Source organism: Ruditapes philippinarum, unplaced genomic scaffold (assembly GCF_026571515.1).
Source record: "Ruditapes philippinarum isolate M1 unplaced genomic scaffold, ASM2657151v2 ctg4553_1_1_1_1, whole genome shotgun sequence".
Taxonomy (NCBI): domain Eukaryota; kingdom Metazoa; phylum Mollusca; class Bivalvia; order Venerida; family Veneridae; genus Ruditapes; species Ruditapes philippinarum.
The window spans coordinates 197,895-224,578 of NW_026866679.1; the positions used below are offsets into that span (position 1 = coordinate 197,895).

Sequence of the window (26,684 nt, forward strand, 5' to 3'; positions counted from 1 at the left end):
GAGTTATTTTTTGTGTTGGTCCTAAGAGGAGGTTGGGACAATGCTATATGCACGATTAAATGGGCCAGCATCTACTTTATGGTAGGGAAATCACTCAAAATGTGTCTCCTCGTAAAAGAAAACCAACGATATTATATTTGGTAAAAGTTCTAGCAACGTCATTTCAGGGTATTTCTTATCGAAACTGCACCCAACATGATGAGAAAAATGTTCTACGTGGCATGACATTCTTCGATTTGTGAAAAACAAGCATGATCTTTTAAAATTGATATTATTACATAAATTTCTTACCTTTTTCAGCCTTGTTTTCATCGAGGGCTCTGCAACGGAAGTGTCGATGGCTCTCATTTAAACAGATCACCAAAATGTGAAAGAGCCACCGTTTAGTAGGCGTGATATTATAGTCATAAGATGTTGCATGTTATGGTCCTTTTCATGTACAGTGTCACAAGGTAGTTCGTGAAACTTCATCTGCTAAATCACTTTACAATATATGTGAGTTGGGCCTGCAACGTTTTCAATTTTATCGTTTTGGACTTTCTTTAGGTATTCTTATTTTATCGCCACATCAGCGGGTGGTTCCAATATTCCTACTAGAATAATGTTGAATCACCCTTAGGATATGTTGCCTGCTTTTTAACTTTGTCTTTTGATGTTTAATCTGTGATATGCAGGCTTCATAATTCAAAATTATTCCATTTTATTTAGTTCCGCCAATTGTTTTCTCGTTTAGGGCACACGCGTTCTATTACTTGGGGACAATACACCGCTTTTCATTCGCAATGAAGTGTCGCATTGAAGGTTCCATGAAAACCGCCGTATGAACACATCTGCAGATGTTTTTAAATTCATAATTTTCCATTTCTTGTTTTAATGTTAAAAAAAAAGAAGAAATGGAAAATTATGAATTTAAAAACATCTGCAGATGTGTTCATACGGCGGTTTTCATGGAACATTTCTTGTTTTAATGTTTTATACCGCCTCCGTGGTCGAGGGGTTAGAGTCGATGACTTCTAATCCAGTTACCTCTCTGGCGTGGGTTCGATCCCCGGGAGATGCTTTGGTAGTTTAGCGCGGAGGAAGGTTGTCTAGTACTGGTGTAACTCTCCAGGAACGATGGTTAGGAAACTACCCGCCTATATGACTGAAATACTGTTGAAAAAAGAGGAGAAAAGAAACAAACAAACAAACAAATGTTTTAATGTTGCATTCTGCATAAGCCGGTGCTAGGGGGCGTGGACGGTAGTTTGCCCTTAACAGTACCGTCCATGAACAGGCTCAATCAAACCAAGCCTGCAACATTTTCAATTATGTTGTTTTGGGCTTTCTTTAGGGATTCTTATTTTCCATATTTTGGCTTGCCGTGTGTACACTAAAGCTCTGACTCGAGACAATATTCAATCTGAATTTCGTCGTACTGGTATTATTCCATTTTATGCTGATGCTGTTCCAAGGGTGTATCTTTAACCAGCAGAGGTGTTTCAATATGATGATTGTCAGGTAACTGTTGAGGGTAGTGTTCTTGTAGATGATTCTGAGGAAGTCATGTATGTAACTGTTAGTATGTTTGAAGAAAAAGAAAAGCAATTGAAAAAAAGTGAAATCTGAAAAACAAGGTAAAATAAGATGAACAAGAACAAAAAGGAAAGGCGCAACGTAAACCAAGAAACACTATGGGTAAAATTGTTGCTGGTCGTGAACGTTGTTGTAAAAATGAAAGAACGTGAAATTAGTCAGAAAAGGTTAAAAAAAGTCAACAAAGTCCAACGAGACACCTAAGAATCAATTCAAAATAAAAGGTAAAACCAAGTTAAAATCAAGGTCTCCACAGTCTGGTCCATCTCATATAAATATGGCTTTAGATTCAGATACTGATAGTGTGCAGTCAGACATTGACAGTGATGATCTTTGCTGTGTATGCAACAGGTTCACACCAGAAGAAATATCTAGGAGCACATCAGTCATCTTTGTAAAATGGGCAAAATGTGACGGGGTGAAAAATGGTTGCCACTGCAAACATTGGGTCAATTTAATATACTGTACCCCAGAGGTCTTAAGAGACGAGACACTTTCCTGTGTCCTCACTGTGTAACAGAAGAGTAAATTAAAATAACAAAAACAATTAAACCAGTTAGAACAGTTACATTTATTGTTTTCTTCAAGTTAAAGTGTTGTTGGAACATTTTTTTATTTTTTTGTAAAGACCAGTTAACCCATTAATTAGATTTGTGTGCCTAAAATGTCAGTGCATCTGCTATGTGACGTCATCGATTTCAAGGACAATAATGGCGGCCGTTTTGTTGACAGATAGTGTGATAATTTTTAAACTTTGTTGACTTATTTGATGTGCATAACTGATGAAAATTATTGCAAGAGTTAGCGGAAGGGTTATGTTATCAAAGTAAGTTACTGTAGTGTTTTTGTTGTTTATTTTTATACGGATCTGATTGCTTATGTCATCGGAATATGGACTCTCGAGGGTATGCAATTTATATACATTTTCAACAGAATATTGTTAAAACTAATAGTTTTGAAATGACATCAATACTGTGTCCTCGCTAGCCGAGTGGTCTAAAGTGTTGCTTTTCTAAGCATACTAATGACGATTCGCAACCGGCACCAGACTTATTTTTTATATCTATATTTTGTATAAAATCTTTTTTTTAAGTATAAATTATTTTGACTTCTTTAAGCTATTAGATGCACTTTAAAGCGGGAAACAGAGTTTTCAGGGAGAATGAGAAGAGCTTGTTCAAACCCACCTGAGGATATTTTTTTAAAATTTTATATTTTGTTGTGTTTGGTCAGATTTTGGTTTTATTTTTATTTTCTTTGAGAAATATTTATAGACTGCAGTTACTTTTTAATATGACATGAGTGAAAATATGGTGGTTTGACAAGTTAACTTATTTATAAATTATGCATGAAATTAGTGAAATTATAGTTGGAATTGTTCTAATTTTCGGCCTAGACAAGTCAACAAAATGTATTCAATGTAAGAGGAAATTGAATTTGAATTTCTGTTCAAGTTTCTGTCACATATCAGCATAGAGTCAGTGCTTAAATTCCATAAAACTTAAATATAATAATAGTGATATACCTATGATTATTTATATCCTGCTGTATAATATGAAGAAGAATTCACATACAGTTTTAAAGAGATAAAATTCTGGAAACAAAGTGATCCCTCGGAAGCATTAATCACAACAAAATAACATTAGAATTGCAGACTCGGTTTGATTGATGTACATGAGGGATAATGAATAAGTGCAACATCCCTCACGCCCCCTAGCACCGGCTTGAGCGGTACTCAAAGTTTAAGTTTGTAAGTTTGCGGGGTGACAACAACATCCCCGATTTGGTACCATTCGAGGGCTTACGTTAGCAGCAGTAATATCAAAACAAATCAGATTGATGACATTTAATTTGTAATAAGATTAAGTTTAATTCATAAACATTCACATTGTTTAATTTATCCCAATCTCAATATGATATGATATTATCAAATATAATGTAAACTGATGAAAATAGGAGTTTATATTTAACTTGCAATATACTTTTGAAAAAAAACAAATCATCAGAATTTCATAAACAATTGGCTGGAATTGAGGAACGTACTTTTGTTTGCAGGAAGGGCTTTCATGCACTAAACATACATGCAGTATGTGATTCAGAGCTGAGGTAAAGCAATTCACTACTAGTATATTTTAACGTGGCAAACCTTACGATTATTAAATTGTGTCTAAAGAAAAACCTACTCATGATTTAAAAATATGTAGATGTTCACAATCCAGTTAAAACTGTGGGTAAAGTATGCACAATATAACAGTTAAATTAACTTGAAATTTTTTCATCAATATTATACCTCATTTTAATGGAGTAAAAGTAATATCAGAAAAAAAATCACAAGTTGATTAAATTATGTGGATATTAAAAAAAGAAATGTGCAATCTAAGTTAAAAGTTTAAGTAATTCAATCTTTACAATTTGCAACATTTTTACACATTGGAATGTTCTTTGTTTTTGTTGCGTTTGTTTAAAGCAGCACGTTTCCAGATTCATCCTACTTTTCATGAAAATTTTGAAAAATATTTAAAGAAAAAAATATTGTGAAATGAGCAAAGAAAGTAATTAACACATTGCAATTGGCACTTATAACCCATGTAAATTACCAAAAAGAGGTCAAACTATGCAAAAATAGCCCCAACTGTGTTAGTAAGACAGTAGAAATATGGTGATAAATACATAAAAAAATACAAGAATGAAGATCAACAAGGCAAAGGCAAAGTTCACAGTACGCGGCCCCCGACACACTCAAGTAGGGCACTAGAAGGCAAAGTCATAAATTGCACATAAGATATAAATTATCACTTGAATATTTAGTCTGTCTACTTTTCTTAAAATTTTAGTACAGTTTTTCCAACTTAAACTTGTCTTGAAATATTGTGGCTCATCTGAAGGCATACACCTTTAAAGTTTATGTAACAATTATCAAATATCTAGAGGTGTGCGTCTTCTTATCAGATATAAACTCATTCTTTAAATCACATTTTATGATAGGGTCTGTAATTATCCTAACTGTAAGTATTGAGGACATACATAAATGCATTCATCACTTATGTTGCAATAATTTCTGTTTACTAATGATATTCCTAGGTTAACGAATATTGTTGTAAGATGGCCAGGCTTAACCCATGATGCTTTCATTCTTAGCAACTCATGCTTACAAAATACCATGGACAAAACAAATGGCTGGTTACTTGGTGACTCTAGATATCCCCTGACGAAATGGCTTATAACACCAGTATCAAACCCCAGTAACCAGCAAGAGGTCAACTTCAATCTAGCCCACACCCAAACAAGAAACACTGTAGAGAGAGCTTTTGGTGTGTTGAAAAGCAGATTCAGGTATTAATTCTTGCACAATTGTTTGATACTGCACTTGCAGAATTAATTACTTTTATTTAATTTCACCAATGAAACATGGTACTATATCAGTCACATTTACTTCTTAGGGAGTGTTTCTCTCAGAGCACCATTTCTGACAGTCAGTAGCTTCATCTACATGTATTCATTTCATTATCATAAATTGTAATAAATAATTAATCATCATTAAGATTTGTTAAAAAAAAATATTTTTTTGTATGCATATGATATATCAGAAAAAGATATGAAACATTTAGAAACATTTATTTCAATGAAATTTATATCTTTCAGATGTATGCACAAAACTGGAGGAAGCCTTCAATTTACTCCAACAAAGTGTTTGAAGATAGTAGAAGCTTGTTTCAAACTTCACAACCAGGCACTGAAGGACAAACTTCCAGCAGAAGTGAACAATTTTGTTAATATTTATCATAATGATGACATTTATGTTCAACAGGGCAACCAAACTGAAGGGCAAGCAATTCGACAGAGGCTCATTCAACGATTTTAAAGATTGTCAACTAGAATCAAAATAATGTACTTAACAATGTTCTTTATAATTTACATCACATTGTTCCACATTTTGACAGAAATTTGTAATCTCAAGTGAATATGATATTGAATTTTGTTTGTTTGGATTTTTACGGCACGTCAACACATAACTGGCCATATCGTGCCGAATGCTATAATAGGCTTAAAATGTTATGTTAAACTTTGTGAATGACAATAGAAATGAACCAATTAGATCCAAGAATACAAGTTTATCTCTTTCAAATAATCAATTATGTTTTTTTGATGGAATTGTATTAAAAAGTTCTTTGAGTGAATTTAGGCCATTATTTTTTGATATTTCGGTTTACTGACCCGCCGCATCCATTTTTTGGGAAAATGGAAAAAAAAAATCTGCCCGAAAAAAAAGTACTCAAAATATGCGGTAATCAAATTTAGATCTAAATGTTATATGGGAGATTTATAGAAGTCCAACTTATTACTTATGAGACTTGTCAAAGAAACGTCGAGATAATTTTCGACTGCGTTGTATTTTGCATGAAGAAAAATGTCTGCAAAATGAGTTAAACCATTCTCGCCAAATTAATTAGGTTAATATATATTTATTTAAAATATAATTCATGTATGTATGTATAAAATCATATGTTTGAAGGTCCAATTGTATAGAAATGTCAAAGAAAACAACTACAAAAAAAAAGAAAGAAAAAAGCCAAAATACGCAAGTTGTCACTTTCATGGATACAGCGAGAGAAATCTTATTCAATGAGAATCAGATTAAATTAAATTTAAAAAGAAATATAGTGACAAGATCACTATTTACAGATTTAACAAAAACAATAGTCTTTAAAAGGAGATTAGATAGGGGTTTCCTTTCAAACAAAATAAAAAAATGCACTTACTATTGATAATTTACATGTCAGTAATTGACCGCTAATTTTCCGATAGAAATATTTTTCAACTTGATTATGTCTATGTCTCTGACTTGGACAATAATTTAACATGTGTAATCTTTTCTTGACAGGTTTTTAAACTTCTGTTATATAAATAAATGAGTGCAAGTCAGTTGAGTTTCGGCACCTTTGATGATTCGGATTAAACAACTGGGACTACATGTGTGTGAACATCAAAGATTTACCGACTCTTTTGAAGGGTCGGCGAGGTCATCTCGTGTGTATATTAAATAATAGCAACATGATATTTTATCAATTTGTGGATGCTATTTTGTTGTTTTGTGTATTTATAAGCACTGTGGAATTTAGACAGTCGGTCATTTAATTTCTCTCGTAAGTACAACATACGCATCACATTTATCAGAATGGGAATGGACTAATCATAAGAGAAGGGATACTTATAAAGTATCTCACCTTCCAGACATGAAGATAATTATGAAAACTTTTTTCTTTTCCTTTTTTTTTTTTTTTTTTTTCCCTCCTCCGACCCTACCTTTTTTTGGAAAAAATCAGTAAACCAAAATATAAAAAAAAATGGCCTTACAGAATAAAATCTATTACGGGCCTGTGAAAAATCATGACATTCAAGAAGAAAATGCTTGACAGTAAAATTTTCATTACAACCTACACAGAAAGGGGCATTGTCATTTGTAAGGAGCTACGAATGGGTAATTTTAGTGTGTCCAATTCGGCATCGAAGAAGAAATGTTTGATCACGGCGGTTTGACAGAGATAGAGATGGTAACACAACAAGAGATGGGTTTGTATCGTGAAGTTTATTAAAAACGGCATTTTCCCAATTTGCTTTCCATTCAGATGATACGAGTTTATTTATAGCCGGTCTAAAATCACAAGCGGGTAACAATAAGTCAGTTTTTTGAAAATTTAATGATTGTTAGCTAAAGCATCTACTTTTTCATTTCCTCGTATTCCTATATGACTTGGAATCCAATATAATTTAACATATTTTGTTTTTTGTATATCATGAAATCGTAAAAAAAAGTTTCTTTACCATGATATTGTCAGATTTTTTTTATTTTTAATGGATATTAAAACAGAAAGCGAGTCAGAAAATATCACAAATGTATCATGGTTATGCTGTGCTATGTATGACAATGCTAAATCGATAGCTTTTGCTTCAGCAGTAAGAATTGATGCATTATCTGGAAACCTCATACTAGATGTAAAATTATTTTCAAACACAGCCGCACCTACTTTGCAACCTTCTTTTGAACCGTCCGTATTAATCACGCTTTTTCATTTAAACGGTGCTAAAAAGCAAGTATAAAAGACAAATTCTTAACATATCATGAAAAATATGTAAGTGTAAAATTATAAAAGTACAACCTTTCAAGAAATAATGTGCAAAACAGTTTGAACATAGAAAGTCCACCTTTCAAGAAATGATTCTTCATAGTAAGCATGTATCGATTTTATTTTTTTCGTAATGAATTGTCCGTTACGTGAAACAACATTAAAAACACTGCAATTAAATTTAACAGTCTGTATGCAAAAACCCATTTAAGAACTGTTCATGTAATTATATTCATTTTTCTTCTAAATTCTATCATTTACAAACGTATCGTTGTATCTATTATTGAATTCATTTGTGCCTTTTTACAACCATTGAAAATTATCGTTTGATAAAATGTATGCTTTAAACGCAAGTGGTTATATTTGTTTATCATAATAAACAATCAGAGTTGTTTTTATGTATAAAAATTGAAAGGCCTTTGTTGTAGAATCTGTATACAAACTTTAGAACATATAACTTGCCGTATGAAGCAAACATTTATCATGTCACCTATTATTACAAATAAACTGTGAGATATAACGAACATTTCATGCATACCATATTTAGACAGTTTTTATATGCGAATGTAATTGAAAGCGTTTGACCTGCAGTTTGCATATCCTTATATGTAATTTATAAATTACAGTGTTAAATTGGAATGCCGTTATTCATCCAGCGTTAAAACACTTATATTTTGCCTAATTGTTGTTAAGACTGTACACAATTAAAAAATAATATAAAGCACCAACAATATTCCAGAACAAACTTTATTAAACAATAACATGTTATTTAAAACTAATTTGAAAACTTTTTAAAGAAATATTTAACTATTAACATCTGAAACTAGCTTTATAATCATACATATGCTTTAATCTTTAATAATAAATGTTTGACATGTTCGATACCAACACTTTACTTAGCTACCTATGAATATCACTTTTTGACCAAAGTCATGTTATTAGCTACAATAAAGATGAAATCGGAATTAGACATACATTTTTCTCAGTAACTGTCACTTACTTATTGAAAATACTGCATTAAACAATTTTTATTGATAACGAACATTTCATAATTTAATGTGTTAAGACTGAAACTATACAGTAACAAGCTCAATCTATAGTTACTAGTTGTACAGGTTTGTCACGTGCATATATGTAGGCATAAACCAATGACGCGGTAACTGAACTGTTTTATGCAAATAAATTCTCAATTTTTTCAATATCAGAAACTGGTAAACTCAGCATTCGACCGGTCTTTCCAGATTTGACAGGCGGAGAAACCTTGCATAGTATGTCATGGATGTCAACCCAAATAACATCTTCACGTGATGGCCATTGGAACAAAGCCTTCTTGTTTTCCATGAATGAGATTTCAAATGTATTATCGTTTTTATCTGTATTAAGATTTTTTCCAATGTACCATTTACCGCAATATATTGCAGCAACAAAATCACCTTCCTGATAAATGTCGTTCGAAGATTTGGCCTGTTTTCTACTGGACATTGTGCTTTCTTCTCTCCAGGATTCACATGGAGCACCAGTCAACAAATCTGGCAATAGCAACTTGTATCACGCACCGCAACAATCCCATAATCTTTGCCAACGACTGCGTGTATTTTCATAGTTCCGGTAATTGTTTTTACAGGCAATTGTTCTATATCAACGTTTTTTTTTCTGACAACTTTCAGATGAGATAAATACAAATCGAACGTTTTTCATTGTGCAGGCGGACGACTGTGTCCACGCGTAAAAATCGGCCGCGTCTTGAATGCTAGTTTTTCCGGTCTTTACTGCTTCGTCGGCCATTCGTTTAACCGTGCCTCCCAAGCCATCACAAGGGCCCTTTCCATGACCCGCCTCCCAGTAATTCCACTTCGCTTTCACATGAAACTTCAGTTCATGACAAGCAACAAAATTAAAGATCTGTTTATTGCGATACTGGGAGGTCGGGCCATCGGTCCAATAATTGATGCAAGATATATTTGGATTAAGCTGTTTTATATGTGGAATCAACTCATCTATGATTGTTAAAACTGTGCTAGCATTATGACCCATTGTGTCTGACACTACAACTGTGCTTTTATGGTGCAGTTCATTTGAATCATTTGTTTTATAGTACACTACAATTGGGTGAAGTGTGACGCTAGTCTGGTTCCAATAAGCGGATTGAACCTCATCTACTGACTTGCACATATAATTCTCACTAAAATCCATGTGCACTATACACTGGTTACTGGGTAGCTTCTCCTTTAAGATCTTCATAGCAGCATACTGAGATTTAATTCTTTCAACATGACTTTCAAACTCTTTAACTTTTGTCTTTACATGTTCTGCAAATTCAGCCTTTGTCATATTTACTTCGACGATTCTCATTTTTAATTTCTTTTGGCCCTTAACTTCAACTTCTATCCTTTTCCACTGACTCACAGCAATATTGCCGTTAGTTATTTTGTTTTCAATGTCAGTTAGCAGATCATCCTTGTGTTCCAACATTTTCTCACCATGTATGCTAATGTCAATATTTCTCGCGCCTCGCTGCTTTCAGGGTAAGTGATATGTTTTGGTGTTTTGTACACAAACACGTATCTCTTGTTATCAATGATGTCAGCAGAATATGTGATGGTCTTATTCGTGTAAAAGATGTAAATGACAACTTTGTTCCGGGATTTTCACTCATGTATTTCTGGTATAGAGTGGCCAAATAATCTGTTAAGATTCTTTTTTGATTTGTGCAGCCATCTTTATCCTTAGAACAATCTGCTTTCCCTGGCATAACTCGTGAATTGTCATCTCTATTGAAAAATTCAATGACTTTGTTTCTATTTCTGTTTACCTCTCTTGAGCGTGTGATGCTTTGCACATGTATGCTTTTTGTTTTAGTACCAGAGAGCCTATTTCTGCTTATCCCTGTTTTATTACCAAATTTTGTTAACAGTTTATACTTTCTTAAGATATTCCCGGCAACCAAATTTCGAAGTACCTTTTTTACTTTCAGAGGAGCTTTTGATGAACTGTCTTTAATTTCTTCCACAAGTGCGTTTGCAAAGGTTAGTTCTTTTCGTACACTTGCTTTGTCTTTAGGTAATAAATTAGACTATTTCAACATTCGTGCCGCCTTTGACCTTGGCGTGTTTGGGCTGGCTTCTGCTTTTCTCTTTAGCCTTTGCATCGATCTCATTGTTGATCTATATTTTCTGTTCAACGTCTCATAGTTTTCTCTCATCTTATCAAGCTCTTTTTTCGCCCGCTTCAACTCCTTTGAAATCCGCATCCTTGGTCCATTTCTCCGATTAGGGAAGTTCATGTTGACCACAAGCCGCGAATTACTCTGTCCACTCTCGTACCCGCTTGTGCCTGGTGTTGCTGGTTGTTGCTCATGTTGATTTCGTGCAAGCTCTTCAGCCTGTCTTTCTTTGTTACGAAAAACTTTCAGATAATCTCTATTTTTTTTGTTACGTGCATCCCTCTCTTTGTTTGATAAAAGATGGCTTGGTGTGTATGACTGTTTCCTCCGCAAGCGTTCTTTTGCCAAATATAAATCGTTATTTTTCTCTTTAAGCCTTTGCCTATACGCTTTCTGAACCTCAGCTCGAGACTTCGGCATACCTGAAAATTAGGAAAAGAGAAATGTTCGTTACCATCAAATGAAATGTTCGTTACCACGATTAATGTTATTTAAAGTAATACTGTAACATACTTGTATTTTCGAATGTCATATTTCTATAAACAAAGGTAAAATGTATACTAAGCTAAATAAATACACTTAAATGATGTGGTTATTATAAGAAATTGTAAACTTTTGTATATTATATCAATATCTTGACTAAAGTATCTAATAACTCTTTTAAGTAATAATTTATATATTAATGTATGATATATCATTCAAATATATTATGTTTTAAGACGGAAATATTGCAATATGACAGAAAAAAAGTAAGTTTTAAACTTAAAATTACGTTTAAATGTCTATGAAATGTCCGTTACCACACGGTAACGAACATTTCAAGAATCATTTATAATATATATTCGTGTCCACTTGCTTCATAAACACTTATTATTTCTGTTTTAAGAACCTGGTACCAATATCTTTGCATACATATTTTATATATCTTCTATACATATGTAGAAATAAGAAAACTTTTAACAAAAAAATAAGCGACTTACCTTATTTTTGCAGATGATGATACGAAAAAATATATCAACTTTCAGCGTCCGTTGAAAGTCACTGAAACAATTCTTTCTTGTGATGTCATCAAAATCAATGACGTAATAAATATTATGCAAAACTATCATATTAAATTAATATTCATATTTTGATAACGAACATTTCGATCACGAACACTTCAATTTTTATTAAGGTCGATTATATAATTACAATATTTTATTGATATAGTGAAACTGCATGTTATGTGAATTCATCAAGCTTTAATCTTTCGCATTAAAACACAATTCATAGAGTTTATAGCAGCGTTAATCTGTCATAGGCAGTAACGAACATTTCATTTCAAAGTGGTTTACTCTACGTTGACTTTTAAAACGTGCTGCTATAAGGTAACTATAAAACATTTAAAAAAAATTTAATAGGACAAGTAACAACGATGAATTATACAAATGGTCCTTATATTAATGATCTTATGTCTGATCAAAGGATTATTCAAAACATCGTTACAAGATACAGTAACGGACAATTCTTTCATTTATCACGTAAATAAAGTTCAGAAAAAGCTGATTATTTTTTATATTTCATAAAAAGAACAGCATTTTTTGTCTATTTGTACAAGTTTTGAGTTCAAATTTATAAAGATAAAACACAACGCATTTACAACAATACGGTTTTATTTCTCATAAAAGTACATTGAATTTATAGCACCATCGAGCAGCGACGGTAACGAACATGTCATTTATCATTCTTTTAAGACAAAATTTTCAGACACACATTCGGACGTATTGAATTTTATACATGTGATTTTAAGCATACATGTCACCTTTCAAATACAAAAAGAAAAATAATCAAATTGATTTCTAGATTGTGTATTATTCTCCGGCGACATTAAATGCACCGTTTTATTGAAAATGCGTGTAATATGTATAAAATTTTCATGTTCTTCCTTAATTGCTAGAAACTTCTCTTTGAAATGTTCATGTGAATTTGATGACTGTTTGATATTTGAAAGGTTAATATTTATTTCAGGGGAATTATACGTCCAAGATGGAACATCCTCATCGTCATTTTGAAGGATATTGACAGGATTAATTTTAAGTTTATCTAAATCATCTTTTAAACGAAGGCCTAATGGTTTTATTTCCTTTGGTTTGTTAACAAATTTTTCAATATAACTTGGTTTGAAAATAATATTTTTGGCTGGATTTTTGCTATTTGATGAAATTCTAGTTGCATATTGAAGTGATAGCTTTTTTCGACGAAGTTGAAGCGATGGTTCCCCAGCTTCCGCATATAGACTTTCTACAGGTGAGGTGCGAAATGCACTTAAAGCTAAGCGTAAACCCTGGTGATGTATGGTATCTAGCATTTGAAGATATGATTTTCTTGCAGACTCATATACAACAGAACCATAATCTAATTTTGATCGGATAAGACTTCTGTATTATTTCAGTAATGTGGAAGAATTTTATCCCCAATTTGTACTAGATAAAACCTTAAGTAAATTTAAAGCTTTAAGGCATTTAGTTTTCAAATGTTTAATGTGTGGTATAAAAGAAAGTTTTTTGTCAAATATAATTCCTAAAAAGTAAATGGGTTGAACACTAAGCATGCGGTTTGTCTTAAAATAGTAGGGTCATAACCCTTTTTAATATCACGTTTAATAGTTTTAGTAAACACACCAGAGAAATTACAATGACCCATGATCTTACGAAGTTTGTAAACAACCTCCCCGTAAATATCAGGCTGGCTAATCCCCTGTCGCAGAAGTTTTTTTTAGATCACTATTGATTTTTTAAATTAAATCAAAGTTACGATTGTAAAATTTTGTAAAATTTTACGTAATTTATAATAGCGGTAGCCCTGTTTCAGTAGCTTACCGGTTTCGCTCGTTAAAATCCTTTACGTTGCTAGAAGCTCAAGCTAATCTAATTAACTGAGATATATAAACCACGTAAGATGTTGCATGCCGGACGTCTCCATCCAAATGAGGATAATTTACTATACTAAAATCAAAGTCATCTCTTTTATCATGAAAAGAGTCCTTTCTTTTATCTTTAAATCGATGAAATCGATACATTTATTAATAAAGGTAACTATTAGGAAAATGGCTGTCATGGTTAAAAGTAATGTCAATATGAGGTCTTAGAGCTGCACGCCTCCAGATGAGTGAAAATATTTCAATAAAATCAAACAGGAGAAAAAGGTACTAAGATTTTAGGAAAAGTGTAATGATTCAAAGTTCTAGTAATAATTTACATGATATGTGCGATTAATGACCGATTTTTCAGTATTTATAACCATATTTCTACTGCGTTATTTACGCAGTAAGGGCTATTTTTTGCATATTTTTAGTAATTTATGTACGTTGTAAGTGCCATTGATATTGTGTAAATTGCTTCCTTTTGGTTATTGCACTGTTTAATACTTTTAAAGACTTTTTAAAAAGTGTCATGAAAATAAGCCTGAATCTGGAGGCGTGCCGCTTAAAGACATGCTGAGTGTAACTTTGAATAAGATAAGCAGCTGTATATAAAGGATCTGTTTGAATAACTATACTATCTGCCTTCGCGTCAGATATGATAATGAAAGGGAAGTAAGACGTGATAACATTGCATGTTTACCAGACCTTTTTAAGATATTATTTAAGTCGGTGACAGACAGGGTAATTTTAGATTTACGTTTGATGTTACGTACTCCATGAGATCGGGATTTACGTTTGCGAATGTTCAGAATAGAAAATATATCACTGCAAGAATCTTTTTAGATGTTCCTTTGTTGAAAAAAATATTGTCATTTAGGCCCAGTGTGAGTTCTTGATCCACTTTAATTCTGCCAAGTGTCTAACTTTTTCTTTAAAACTAGCCGAAGCATCAGAATCAAATTATATGTTCCACTGGTTGAATTGAAACATTTTTAAATGAATGACCATCTTTACGAAAATGTTGATATAGTAAAGTTGTAAATTTTGTGCGATTTCTCACTTTATAAAAATGTTCACGGAATCGAATTTTAAGAGAACCTTCTGTCTGACCAACAAACTGTATGCCACACCCAGGGGTGTTTCAAGTCAAAACATAAACAAAATTAGTTGCCTTTTAGTAAATATCTGTATTTAAAATTACATTAAATGTTCTGCCATTGACATTAGAGCTTATTGTAGACCTGTGCGATAGGCACTTTAAAGTAAGACTTGGTAAGCACAATTAAGTGTTGAGAATTGAGTACCGCTCAAGCCGGTGCTAGGGGGCGTGAGGGATGTTGCACTTATCTATTATCCCTCATGTACAGACTCAAACAAACCGAGTCTGCAATTCTCTTGTAATTTTGTTGTGATTAATGCTTCCGAGGGATCACTTTGTTTCCAGAATTTTTGGTTCAACTTTTTCTGAATATCACCAACAAGAACAAGGTGTTCCTCAAGGAAGCATACTTTCTGTTACACTTTTTGGCCATAAAATAAACAATATTGCTAGCGCTCTTACGCCAGGCATATATTGTTCTCTATATGAACATGATTTTCTTATCTGCTATCGATCGAAAAGTATGAGAACAATTGAGAGGCAACTTCAACAAAATTTAGATAAAATTCAAAAGTGGGCAAAAGAAAATGGTTTTAAATTTATGTCAAAACCTCAATGTGTTCATTTTTGTAGAATGCGGAAACACCATAATGATTCTGAACTTTACATATCTGGTTCTAAAATTCCAGTAGTTGATGAAGCTAAGTTTTTAGGAATTATATTTGACAAAAAAACTTTCTTTTATACCACATATTAAACATTTGAAAACTAAATGCCTTAAAGCTTTAAATGTACTAAAGGTTTTATCAAGTACAAATTTGGGATCAAATTCTTCCACATTACTGAAATTATACCGAAGTCTTATCCGATCAAATTTAGATTATGGTTCTGTTGTATATGGGTCTGCAAGAAAATCAAAATTCTGGAAACAAAGTGATCCCTCGGAAGCATTAATCACAACAAAATAACATAAGAATTGCAGACTCGGTTTGATTGAGTCTGTACATGAAGGATAATGAATAAGTGCAACATCCCTCACGCCCCCTAGCACCGGCTTGAGCGGTACTCAATTCTCAACACTTTATAGTGCTGGCATCAATGATCCCGAAGGACCAGAAAATATAACAACACTGAAGTGAAGTACGGGGCAACTTTTTACAGCTGCCACACGGCACTTGACACCTGCTGTTGTGAAGTACAAAATTCTGGAAACAAAGTGATCCCTCGGAAGCATTAATCACAACAAAATAACATAAGAATTGCAGACTCGGTTTGATTGAGTCTGTACATGAAGGATAATGAATAAGTGCAACATCCCTCACGCCCCCTAGCACCGGCTTGAGCGGTACTCAATTCTCAACACTTTATAGTGCTGGCATCAATGATCCCGAAGGACCAGAAAATATGACAACACTGAAGTGAAGTACGGGGCAACTTTTTACAGCTGCCACACGGCACTTGACACCAAATCTTTAAATGCTAGATACCATACATTACCAGGCTTTACGGTTAGCTTTAGGTGCATTTCGCATCTAACCTGTAGAAAGACTATATGCGGAAGCTGGGGAACGATCGCTTCAACTTCGTCGAAAAAAGCTATCACTTCAATATGCAACTAGAATTTCATCAAATAGCAAAAATCCAGCCAAAAATATTATTCAAACCAAGTTATATTGAAAAATTTGTTAACAAATCAAAGGAAATTAAACCATTAGGCCCTCGTTTAAAAGATGATTTAGATACACTTAAAATTAATCCAGACAGTATCCTTCAAAATGACGATGAGTATGTTCCTGCCTGGACTTATTATTCCCCTGAAATCAATATTAACCTTTCAAATATAAGTCATCAAATTCACATGAATATTTCAAAGAGAAGTTTCTAGAAATTAAGGAAGAACATGAAGATTTTATACATATTTATACGGACGGATCAAAGGAAGGTTGCAAGGTAGATGCTGTGTTTGAAAATAATTATACATCTAGTATGAGGTTACCAGATAATGCATCAATTTTTACTGCAGAAGCCAAAGCTATAGATTTAGCATTGCCATACTTTGAACAGCATACCCATGATAAATTTGTGATATTTTCTGACTAGCTTTCTGTTTTAATATACATTAAAAATAAGAAATCTGACAATATCAGAAACTTCTTTTACGATTTCATGATATACTTAAAATAAAATCTGTTAAATAATTTTGGATCCAAGTCATGTAGGTAATGAACAAGGAAGATGCTTTAGCTAAACAATCGTTAAATTTTCAAAATAAACTGACTTATTGTTACCTGCTTGTGATTTTAGAACGGCTATAAATAAACTCGTTTCATGTGAAAGGAAAGCAAATTGGGACAATGCCGTCTTTAATAAACTTCATGATATAAACCCATCTCTTGATGTGTCACCTTCTATGTCTTTGTCAAATGTGGGTCTATTTCATTTCTTTGAATTCCTAATCAGTTACAAATTATTTATCATTTAATCATTAACCTGTCCGTACTCTGTCTTTGCCCTGTCCTGTTTTTGTTTGGGGTCCGCCTGGGCTCCTTGCCGTTGGTTCTTGTTGCTGGGTCATATGGGGGTTGCGTTCATTGAACGCCGCCTTTCCTTGTTGATCTTGTTTATCATATTAGTCAAACCGCCATGATCAAACATTTCATCTTCGATGCCGAATTGGACACACTCAAGTTACCCATTCTTATCTCCTCACGAATGACAATGCCCCTTTCTGTGAAGCTTGCAATGAAAATTTTACTGTCAAGCATTTTCTTCTGGAATGTCATGACTTTACACAGGCCCGTAGTAGATTTTATAATGTAAATTCACTCAAAGAACTCTTTAATACAATACCATCAAAAAACATCATCGTATATTTGAAAAAGATAAACTTGTATTCAAGGATCTAATTGGCTCTTTTTTATTATCATTTTCAATGATTTACATAATATCTTAAGCTTATTATAGCATCGGCACGATATGGCCATTTATGTGTTGACGTGTTGTAAAATCCAAACAAACAAACGCTTTGCGATAAAAAGTTTTATTTATCCGTGTTATTTGTGCCGTGTGGCGGCTGTAAAAAGTCTCCCCGTACATTTAATCAATGATGTTATATTTTCGATCCTTGAAGATCGTTCAGCACGACATTATTGTTGTGCTTGTGGTATTTTTAGTTTCAACTTTTCGGCATTTTCTAGTTGGGTGGTTCCAATATTCCTACTTGAATAATGTTGAATCACCCTTAGGATATGTTGCCTGCTTTTTAAATTGGTCTTTTGACGTCTTATCTGTGATACGCAGGCTTCATAACCTTTGATCCCCTTTCTAAATTCCATTTTATTTAGTTCCGCCCATTGTTTTCTCGTTTCGGGCACACGCTTTTTATTACATGGGGACCATACGCCGCTTTTCATGGAATGGCACGGAAGTGTCACATTGAAGGTTCCATGATAACCGCCGTATGAACACATCTGCGGATGTTTCTAAATTCAAAATTTTACTATTTCATGTTTAAATGTTGAATTCTGCTTATAATAAGCCGGTGCTAGGGGGCGTGGACGGTAACTTGCACTTTCCAGTACCGTCCATGAACAGGCTCAATCAAACCGAGCCTGCAACATTTTCAATTTTGCCGTGTTGGGCTTTCTTTAGGGATTCTGTATTTATCTATTTTTACAACATCCGCACCTCTTAGAATTACACTTATAGATCGATCTAGAGTGTATCCTTCTATTTATAAGGATAATTTGTATTAGTGATATTATATTACTTAAGAATAGTATGATTTATTAGGGAAAGCCTAAAGCGTAAAGAATTATTGACAATATTAGAATTTACGGATCGTGGAATATAAAATGAATTAACAGATGACAAATTTAAAGGCGAAAGAACGACGACTGGAGCTCGTATAGGTGTACAGTGATGTTGCATTTGTATAGAAGTTGTACACGTAGAATCTACCCGAAAGGGTGAAAGAAGGTGTATATTATTCCTAAGTTATCGCATGGCTGTGAGCTTTTCCTTTGTTCTTTCCAACCCATTATACTCAGTACACCTCAATGAGCATTTCAAAACTGTATTGATATATAACAGTACAGTTTTTTCATTGATTCATATAGGAAAAAAACTGTACTGTTATATATCGGTCTAGTTTTTTTCGCACCTTGTATATATCAATACAGTTTTTTCATAGAGGCTCCAATGGGACAGTGGTAACGACCATTCCAAGTAGCAAAAAAACTCATAAGATAATAAAAAATTAAATCAATAAAATAAAATAAAATAAATATATAAATACAATGAAAAATATAAACAAAGATAATTAATGAAATGAAAAAGCCCTTTAATCTTAAATCAATCTTGGTAACAGTATACAATCCGCCTCTTATATTGGATGTCTTTTGTATATTTTTTTTTGCGGCAGCGAAAACAACTTGAAAAACTGCCTTATGATAAATAACTGTAATGAAGCTAACGATTAATTTATTTATTTGTTTCTATACAAAAAAGAAAACATTATGCCATTGCGATAAAACAGTTATAGTATATGAAACTCGTTAGTTACGGGGGTATAACACTGGCTGGGGCGACATCTCGGGATGTTTCTGCAAAAAAATGTCTCGGCCTAACGGCCTCGCCATTTTTTAGCAGAAACACCCCTTGATGTCGCCCCAGCCAGTGTTATACCCTCGTAACTAACTCGTTTCATATACTATAACTATTACTTATTCATAATTAAGTGTAGTAATAAAATGACTCTGTGTCAAGTGGGGCACCAATATAAAAGTAACGAGACTTAAAATTATCAAACGGTTTATTAAAGGAGGTTATGACCCAGTTATGTTAAGGCATACCGCATGCTTGGTGTTCAACCCTTTTACAATTGGACGCTTCGCTTTCCTCTTTTGTTTGTTTGTTTAGTTCATTTTACGCCTTTCCCAACAGTATTTAAGTCATATAGGCGGGTAGTTTCCTAACCATCGTTCCTGGAGAGTTACACCAGTACAAGAATACCTTCCTCCGCGCTAAACTACCAAAGCATCTCCCGGGGATCGAACCCACGACAGTGGGGAAACTGGATTAGAAGTCATCGACTCTAACCCTTCGACCACGGAGGCGGTCACATCCTCTTTTGTTTCCTCTTTTGATTACATCTGACGGACCAAGTGATAGACTATGATGGACAGTTCTTAAAATAGATAAATACAGAATCCCTAAAGAAAGCCCAACACAGCCCTTTGGGAACTGAATTGTCTTAATGTCCGTCTACTGCCTTGCTTCGTCGGGTCCTTGTAGGTGATTTTCTTGTTGCTCTGTCTTCCTTTAAGACAATTAATCCCGTGTGGCAGCCGTTAAAAGTTGCCCCGTACTTCACTTCAGTGTTGTTATATTTTCTGGTCCTTCGGGATCATTGATGCCCACACTATGAATTGTTGAGAATTGAGTACCGCTCAAGTCGGTGCTAGGGGCGTGAGGGATGTTGCACTTACTCATTATCCCTCATGTACAGACTCAATCAAACCGAGTCTGCAATTCTTATGTTATTTTGTTGTGATTTATGCTTCCGAGGGATCACTTTGTTTCCAGAATTTTTTACTACCGGCGGTACCCCTTTGTGTTCTTGTCTGTACTGTTACTTTTTTTGGATGTTTACATGTTTGTGATGTCTGTCTTGTTGAATTTCCGTTGTCGGTAGGAATTTTCTCTCCCCCCCCCCCTTCCATTTTAACCCCCCCCCACCCTTTTTACCCGTACAGCCCTTTTCCCTTGTGGGCCTGTTTTTGTTTATATTATTTCACATTACATGTCCCGCTCCTTATGTCCACTCCAGGTACTTGCTTGGTGCCTTCTGTGTGTCCTGCTTGGGTGTGTCCGGGGTCGGCGTCCTGTGAACGTTGCCTTTACCTTGTTGATCTTTATTCTTGTTATTTTAAGTATTGGTGCCACATTGGACACAGAACATGCAAAATGGTAAGATTAAAGAAAGTTTGAGTATGAAAATTATAATAAGTTGAAATAAGTATAAACCAGTTGACTATGAAGACTGGCCAAGGAGGGGGACAACCACACCGAACGCCGAACAATCAACATTGATTGCATGTACGGGGCGACTTTTCACAGCCGCCACACGGCACAAACAACACGGTTTTGAGCATAAAATATGATAAACAAGATCAACAGGGAAAGGCGGCTTTTCAATGAATGCAAACCCCACCCGATCAAGCAACAAGAGCAAGTGGTAAGGACCCTAGGAAGACCCCAAACAAAAACAGGACAGGGCACAAGGCAGAGAATGGGCAGGCTAACCACTAATTTATCAGCAACTGATAAGGAACTAAAAGAAAATAAATAAATGATTAAATAAAAGGCCCATAAAGTCAAAGGGCACAAGGGAAGGGGACAGGAGACCCGGGGAATGGAGGGGATAAATAAAACTAGGGGCAAAAAGCAAGAAACTTACCGCAGACGAGAAAACAACAAGGGATACAAGACAACAGAAAAATCACAATGACCCAAGATCTTACGAAGTTTGTAAACAACATCCCCGTAAAATCAGGTTGGCTTATTCCTTGTCGCAGAAGTGTTTTTAGATCACTATTGAATTTTGAAATTAAAGACGTTTTCGGTAGTTTTCTGTGCGCATCGTTATGCTCTTCCAAGAAAGATAATCACGGATAATTACTCTTCAAATGAAGGTCAAGTTAAATAGTATTCGGATAAGTGTTTAAATTTCGGCTATAAGCAAATAATAAATAAATAATACAGAATAGATATTTCTAAATGTTCAAAAGGAGATCGGTTCAAAAGAATAAGAGGTCGTTTAGACAACATCACATAAAGGATTTCTCAAAGCATTAGTACGACAGCATTGGTGATAATTCTGTGCGCGTTACCCCACCCACTTGTGGTATAGTGACGAAAGTGCGTCGCGACTTGATTACTGGCAGACAACTGGGCAAATGTGTTTAAAATGATATATTTTAAAGTGTTGACTAAAAAACAAAATTAATATCCAAGAAATGTTCTGAATTTTATAATTTTATTTGTAAATTTCTGAATACTTGCTTACTGTTCGGGTATGTTAGTCGAGTTAAAAAAGATATTGCCCTCGATATGTTTTAAAATAATATTCAGTATCATTTACTTAATACAATATCAAAAGAAAAAGAAATTTTTATTGCAACATGTTTGACAATACATTTAGTATAACACTGATATTTCTTAAGAAAGCGTGGTAATTTTGACAGTTGGCATATGCGGTAACCATGGAAACTGCCCGTTTACAAAAAAACCAACACGTCAACATATATGTTTTATTTCTATTTTTGAATCCACCATCAAATATTACTTGATATATCAATAATGTAGAAAATTCTATAAAAGAAAATTCTTGATAGCTTTAACTTTTTACAGAATTCATGTTTATTTTTCTCATTTTTTGTTTAGTTAAAAAGCATGAAAACTCATTTTTTAAAGAAATATGTTAAAATTATCGTTAGTTTTATACAGAACCCTAAGATAAAGCAAGCTTTGTATAAAATTATGTTTATTGTGAGTGTAATAACACAGTATGTAAACGATTGTACCCCAACTGGATCTTGTGAGAAAATCTCAACATCAGTTTAATACAAACAGGCGGGTGACCCATAAAACTTTTAAAGACGGCTTGCATTTAATCTGTGATTGTATGTAAACATTTGAATCATATTTTAACAAATAAAACATGGGCTTGAGGGCAATATGCAAGTTTACGGACTGGTTGGTCAGACTGAGGAAGGTGCGCTTCGGGCCATATTCCTTCCGAGGTCTGACCAACCAGTCCGTAAACTTGCATTTTGCCCAAAAGGCCATGTTTTATTTGTTATATTATACCGAATCTAAATCCTTTCATCCATTTTTTTTTTGTGCTGTCATTTTACTATTATTTGCTTTTAAATAATAATTTTACTTGTTCAGTGAGTGAAATATCTCAAACCCTACTTTGATTTTGTTTAATTACTTCCAAGCGATGCAGCAAAAAATCATGCTCTTCTTTTAATATTCCATTTTTGTTATATAATGTTACTAGGCAAAAAACCCGGACTTTAAGGATTTCACAAACTGTATAAATAAAAGTTTTAATTAGATTAAAGACAAATCATGACTTTTGATCAACATGTAATAAATTTATTTCTGTTAACCAGGCGAATCGCCTGGCCATTTTGACAGTTATCGTCTGTTTGTGTCGTCGTGAAATTCGCACGTCCTGAAAGTTACGTTTAAACGGTCTTCATAACAATTATGGACCGCCCCCGGTCTGTATGCGGTTTATGGACCGGGTGACGTCATATTAAATATAGAAGAGCGTATGCAAATGAGGTATAATATTAAGAAATATTTTTCCCTATAGATATATCTATAACCAGCTTTTTTTTAATTTATGCACATAAAACGCTGTGCTCTTCGCTTCGTGTTTTGTTTATGTCAACACACACCGATTACACAAGCAAATTTATGCCTAAATTGTTTTATTTCACTATAACTCGTATCTGAATCTTAATTTTATTGTCTTACCTCGTCTTAAAGCACAGACACTTGTGTGGATATCTTTGAATATTGATAAAAACATAATAAATAATAGAGAAGAACATTCTGATAACTGTACCCGTCTTGCTAAAACAATTTTAATGATCTGTACCTTACTTGTGTTTTCACTGAACCATAACTTGCGAGTCACTTTTGATGATTTTTATTGTTTTTGTCCAATGTTCCTTTATATCTTGCAGAATATGAAGTTATTGTGTCACAAGAATATGACACATCTTTTACTTCTATATAAGTTACTAATACTGCACATGAATGGACCTTCATCAAGTTTTCACTTTCCATACATGTTTTTCAGATGGATTTGGATGAATCATTTGTAGTTGAGGGTCTTGACAGTAGCTTTCGTGTAACAAACACTTCTTAAATGTGGGATCTGTGGAATAAGTTGACACCAAATTTAAACTTAAACTCTTGGTCATCTGTACTAAAACGTATCTTTTGTTGAAGTGTGAACATCTTTTACAGGTGTTTTCGGACATATTATGTTATACCCCCTGGCGTCTGTCCGTCCGTCCGTCTGTCCGTCCGTCCGTTAGCAATTTGGTTTCCGGAGCATAACTTAAGTACCATTTGGCCCACAATATTTAAACTTCATAGGATGATTGTCCATATTGGGTAGAAGACCCCTATTGATTTTGGGGTTATAAGGTCAAAGGTCAAGGTCACCATGACCTTAAAACTGAAAACAGTTTCCGGAGCATAACTTAAGTTCCATTTGGCCTACAGTGTTCAAACTTCATTGGATGATTGTCCATATTGGGTAGAAGACCCGTATTGATTTTGGGGTTACAAGGTCAAAGGTCAAGGTCACTATGACCTTAAAACTGAAAACAGTTTCCGGAGCTTAACTTAAGTTCCATTTAGCCCACAGTGTTCAAACTTCATAGGATGATTGTCCATATTGGGTAGAAGACCCCTATTGATTTTGGAGTCACAAGGTCAAAGGTCAAGGTCACTATGACCTTAAAACTGAAAACAGTTTCCGGAGCATAACTTAAGTTCCATTTGGCCTACAGTGTTCAAACTTCATAGGATGATTGTCCATATTGGGTAGAAGACCCCTATTGATTTTGGGGTCACAAGGTCAAAGGTCAATGTTACTATGACCTTAAAACTGAAAACACTTTCCGGAGCATAACTTAAGTTCCATTTGGCCCACAGTAATCAAACTTCATAAGATGATTGTCCATATTGGGTAGAAGACCCCTCTTGATTTTGGGGTCACAAGGTCAAAGTCACTCTTACCTTAGAACTGAAAACAGTTTCTTGAGCATAACTTAAGTTCTATTTGGCCCACAGTGTTCAAACTTCATAGGATGATAGTCCATATTGGGTAGAAGACCCCTATTGATTTTGGGGTCACAAGGTCAAAGGTCAAGGTCATTATTACTTAGAAATTGAAAACAGTTTCTTGAGCATAACTTAAGTTCCATTTGGCCTACAATATCCAAACTTCATAGGATGATTGTCCATATTGGGTAGAAGACCCCTATTGATTTTGGGGTCACAAGGTCAAGGTCACTATTACCTTAAAACTGAAAACAGTTTTCGGAATACAACTATCATTGATACAAGTATCATTTGGCCTACTGTGTTGAAACTTCATAGTATGATTGTCCATATTGGGTAGAAGACCCCTAATGATTTTTTTGCGTCACAAGGTCAAAGGTCAAGGTCACTTTTACCTTAGAATTGAGAACAGTTTCTAGGGCATAACTTAAAGTTCCATTTGGACCACAATATTGAAACTTCAAAGGAGGATTGTTATTTGAAGGAGGTAATACTTTTTTTACTCCCATGTCTTACAAATGCTTCATCTTTACTAACAAAAATCACTTTCGGGCATATATTGCTCCGCCTAGCGATGCTCTTGTTGACATTTCTTGATTGGAGATTATTTTTCAAGTCCTTCTTGTCTTGAAACTTTTACTGTTTTTGTAATATCATTTGCTTTTAAAGACCTTCTTTATTTATTGATTTCAGTTCTTTTGTAATAATTCTAAAGTCTTTGGAGTATGATTTTTATGTTTCTGTATTGCTTTTGTTCTTATGTCAAAATTGTGTTTCCGATTTTTTTGAAGAGAAAGGGGACAAAGAAGACAACTGAATTCTTCCATTTTGCCTGTCAATAAACAATAGATACGTTAAATGATAATGGTTTAGTAGTTCGATATCACAATTCAAAGTTTAACTTAATAAATCATAAAATAAGACAGATTTTTATTCGTGTTCAGTGTTGATCACCTGAAAGCAGTTCGTGAGTTTCGATTATTTTATAGCTTTAATGCTAACATTTATATTTTGCATAACTTAAACGTTTAATAAAGTATCTCTTCTACGATATAAATAAAGATTTTACTAACATAACGTCCACATGTATCAATATAAATACAAATCGTATATATACTGTGAATAAGCTATTTTATACATTATTATAACACAGTTTGGCTATTTTGACAATTTTGTGATATACGGTTACCATGGAAGCTGCCATTTTTCAAAAAAAACCAACACGCCAACATATATTTTTCTTTTTGAAGTTGTCATTAAATTTTACACAACATACAGAAAAATTAGAAAATCCTATGAAACACTTTTTTCAATATCTCTAATTATTCTGAGAATTCATGTTCATTTTTCTCATTTTTTGTTCGGTTGAGGAGCATGGAAAACTTATTTTTTAAAGAAATATGTTCAGATTATCATTTGTTTCATACAGAATTATTAGATAAGGTTATCTTTGTATAAAACAATACTCGTTGTGTGTTTTAAGCTATCTTATACATTTCTATTCGTTATAACACAGTTAGGCTATTTTGACAGTTTTTAGATATACGGTTACCATGGAAACTGCCATTCATTTTACAAGAAATCAAACATATATTTTTATTTCTATTTTTAAATTCGTCATTAGATTGTACTCATCATACAAAAAAATTAGAAAATTCTATGAAAGGATTGATTTTTCATAAAACTGTAGAAAATGTCTTTAAATCAAAGTTACGACTGTAAAATTTTGTTAAATATTTACGTTATTCATAAAAGCGGTAGCCCTGTTTGAGCAGCTTACCTGTAATGAAAATATTCGCTCGTTAAAATCCTTTACGTTGCTACATGCCCTAGCAAATCTAATTAACTGAGATTTATAAACCCCGTAAGATGTTGCATGCGGTACGTCTCCATCCAAATGAGGATAATTTACTTTACCAAAATCAAAGTCATCTCTTTTATCAT

At 33.7% G+C, this 26,684-nt stretch overlaps 2 protein-coding genes across 2 annotated transcripts in view; one reads left to right on the forward strand and one right to left on the reverse strand.

The window, feature by feature from the left end:
* Positions 1-1,852: 1,852 nt before the first annotated feature.
* On the forward strand, positions 1,853-5,705 carry LOC132733323 (putative nuclease HARBI1). The gene is made up of 4 exons (XM_060719955.1): positions 1,853-2,003; positions 3,582-3,681; positions 4,657-4,908; positions 5,218-5,705. Exons 1-4 carry the CDS (start codon positions 1,853-1,855, stop codon positions 5,435-5,437), a joined length of 723 nt encoding a protein of 240 aa, XP_060575938.1. The 3' UTR covers positions 5,438-5,705.
* Positions 5,706-10,773: 5,068 nt separating this feature from the next.
* The window catches only part of LOC132733324 (uncharacterized), a 51,239-nt gene continuing 35,328 nt past the window's right edge, over positions 10,774-26,684 (reverse strand). Inside the window, exon 9 of the mRNA XM_060719956.1 lies at positions 10,774-11,285. Coding sequence (XP_060575939.1) covers positions 10,774-11,285 — 512 coding nt within the window. The remainder of the gene's footprint in view (positions 11,286-26,684) is intronic.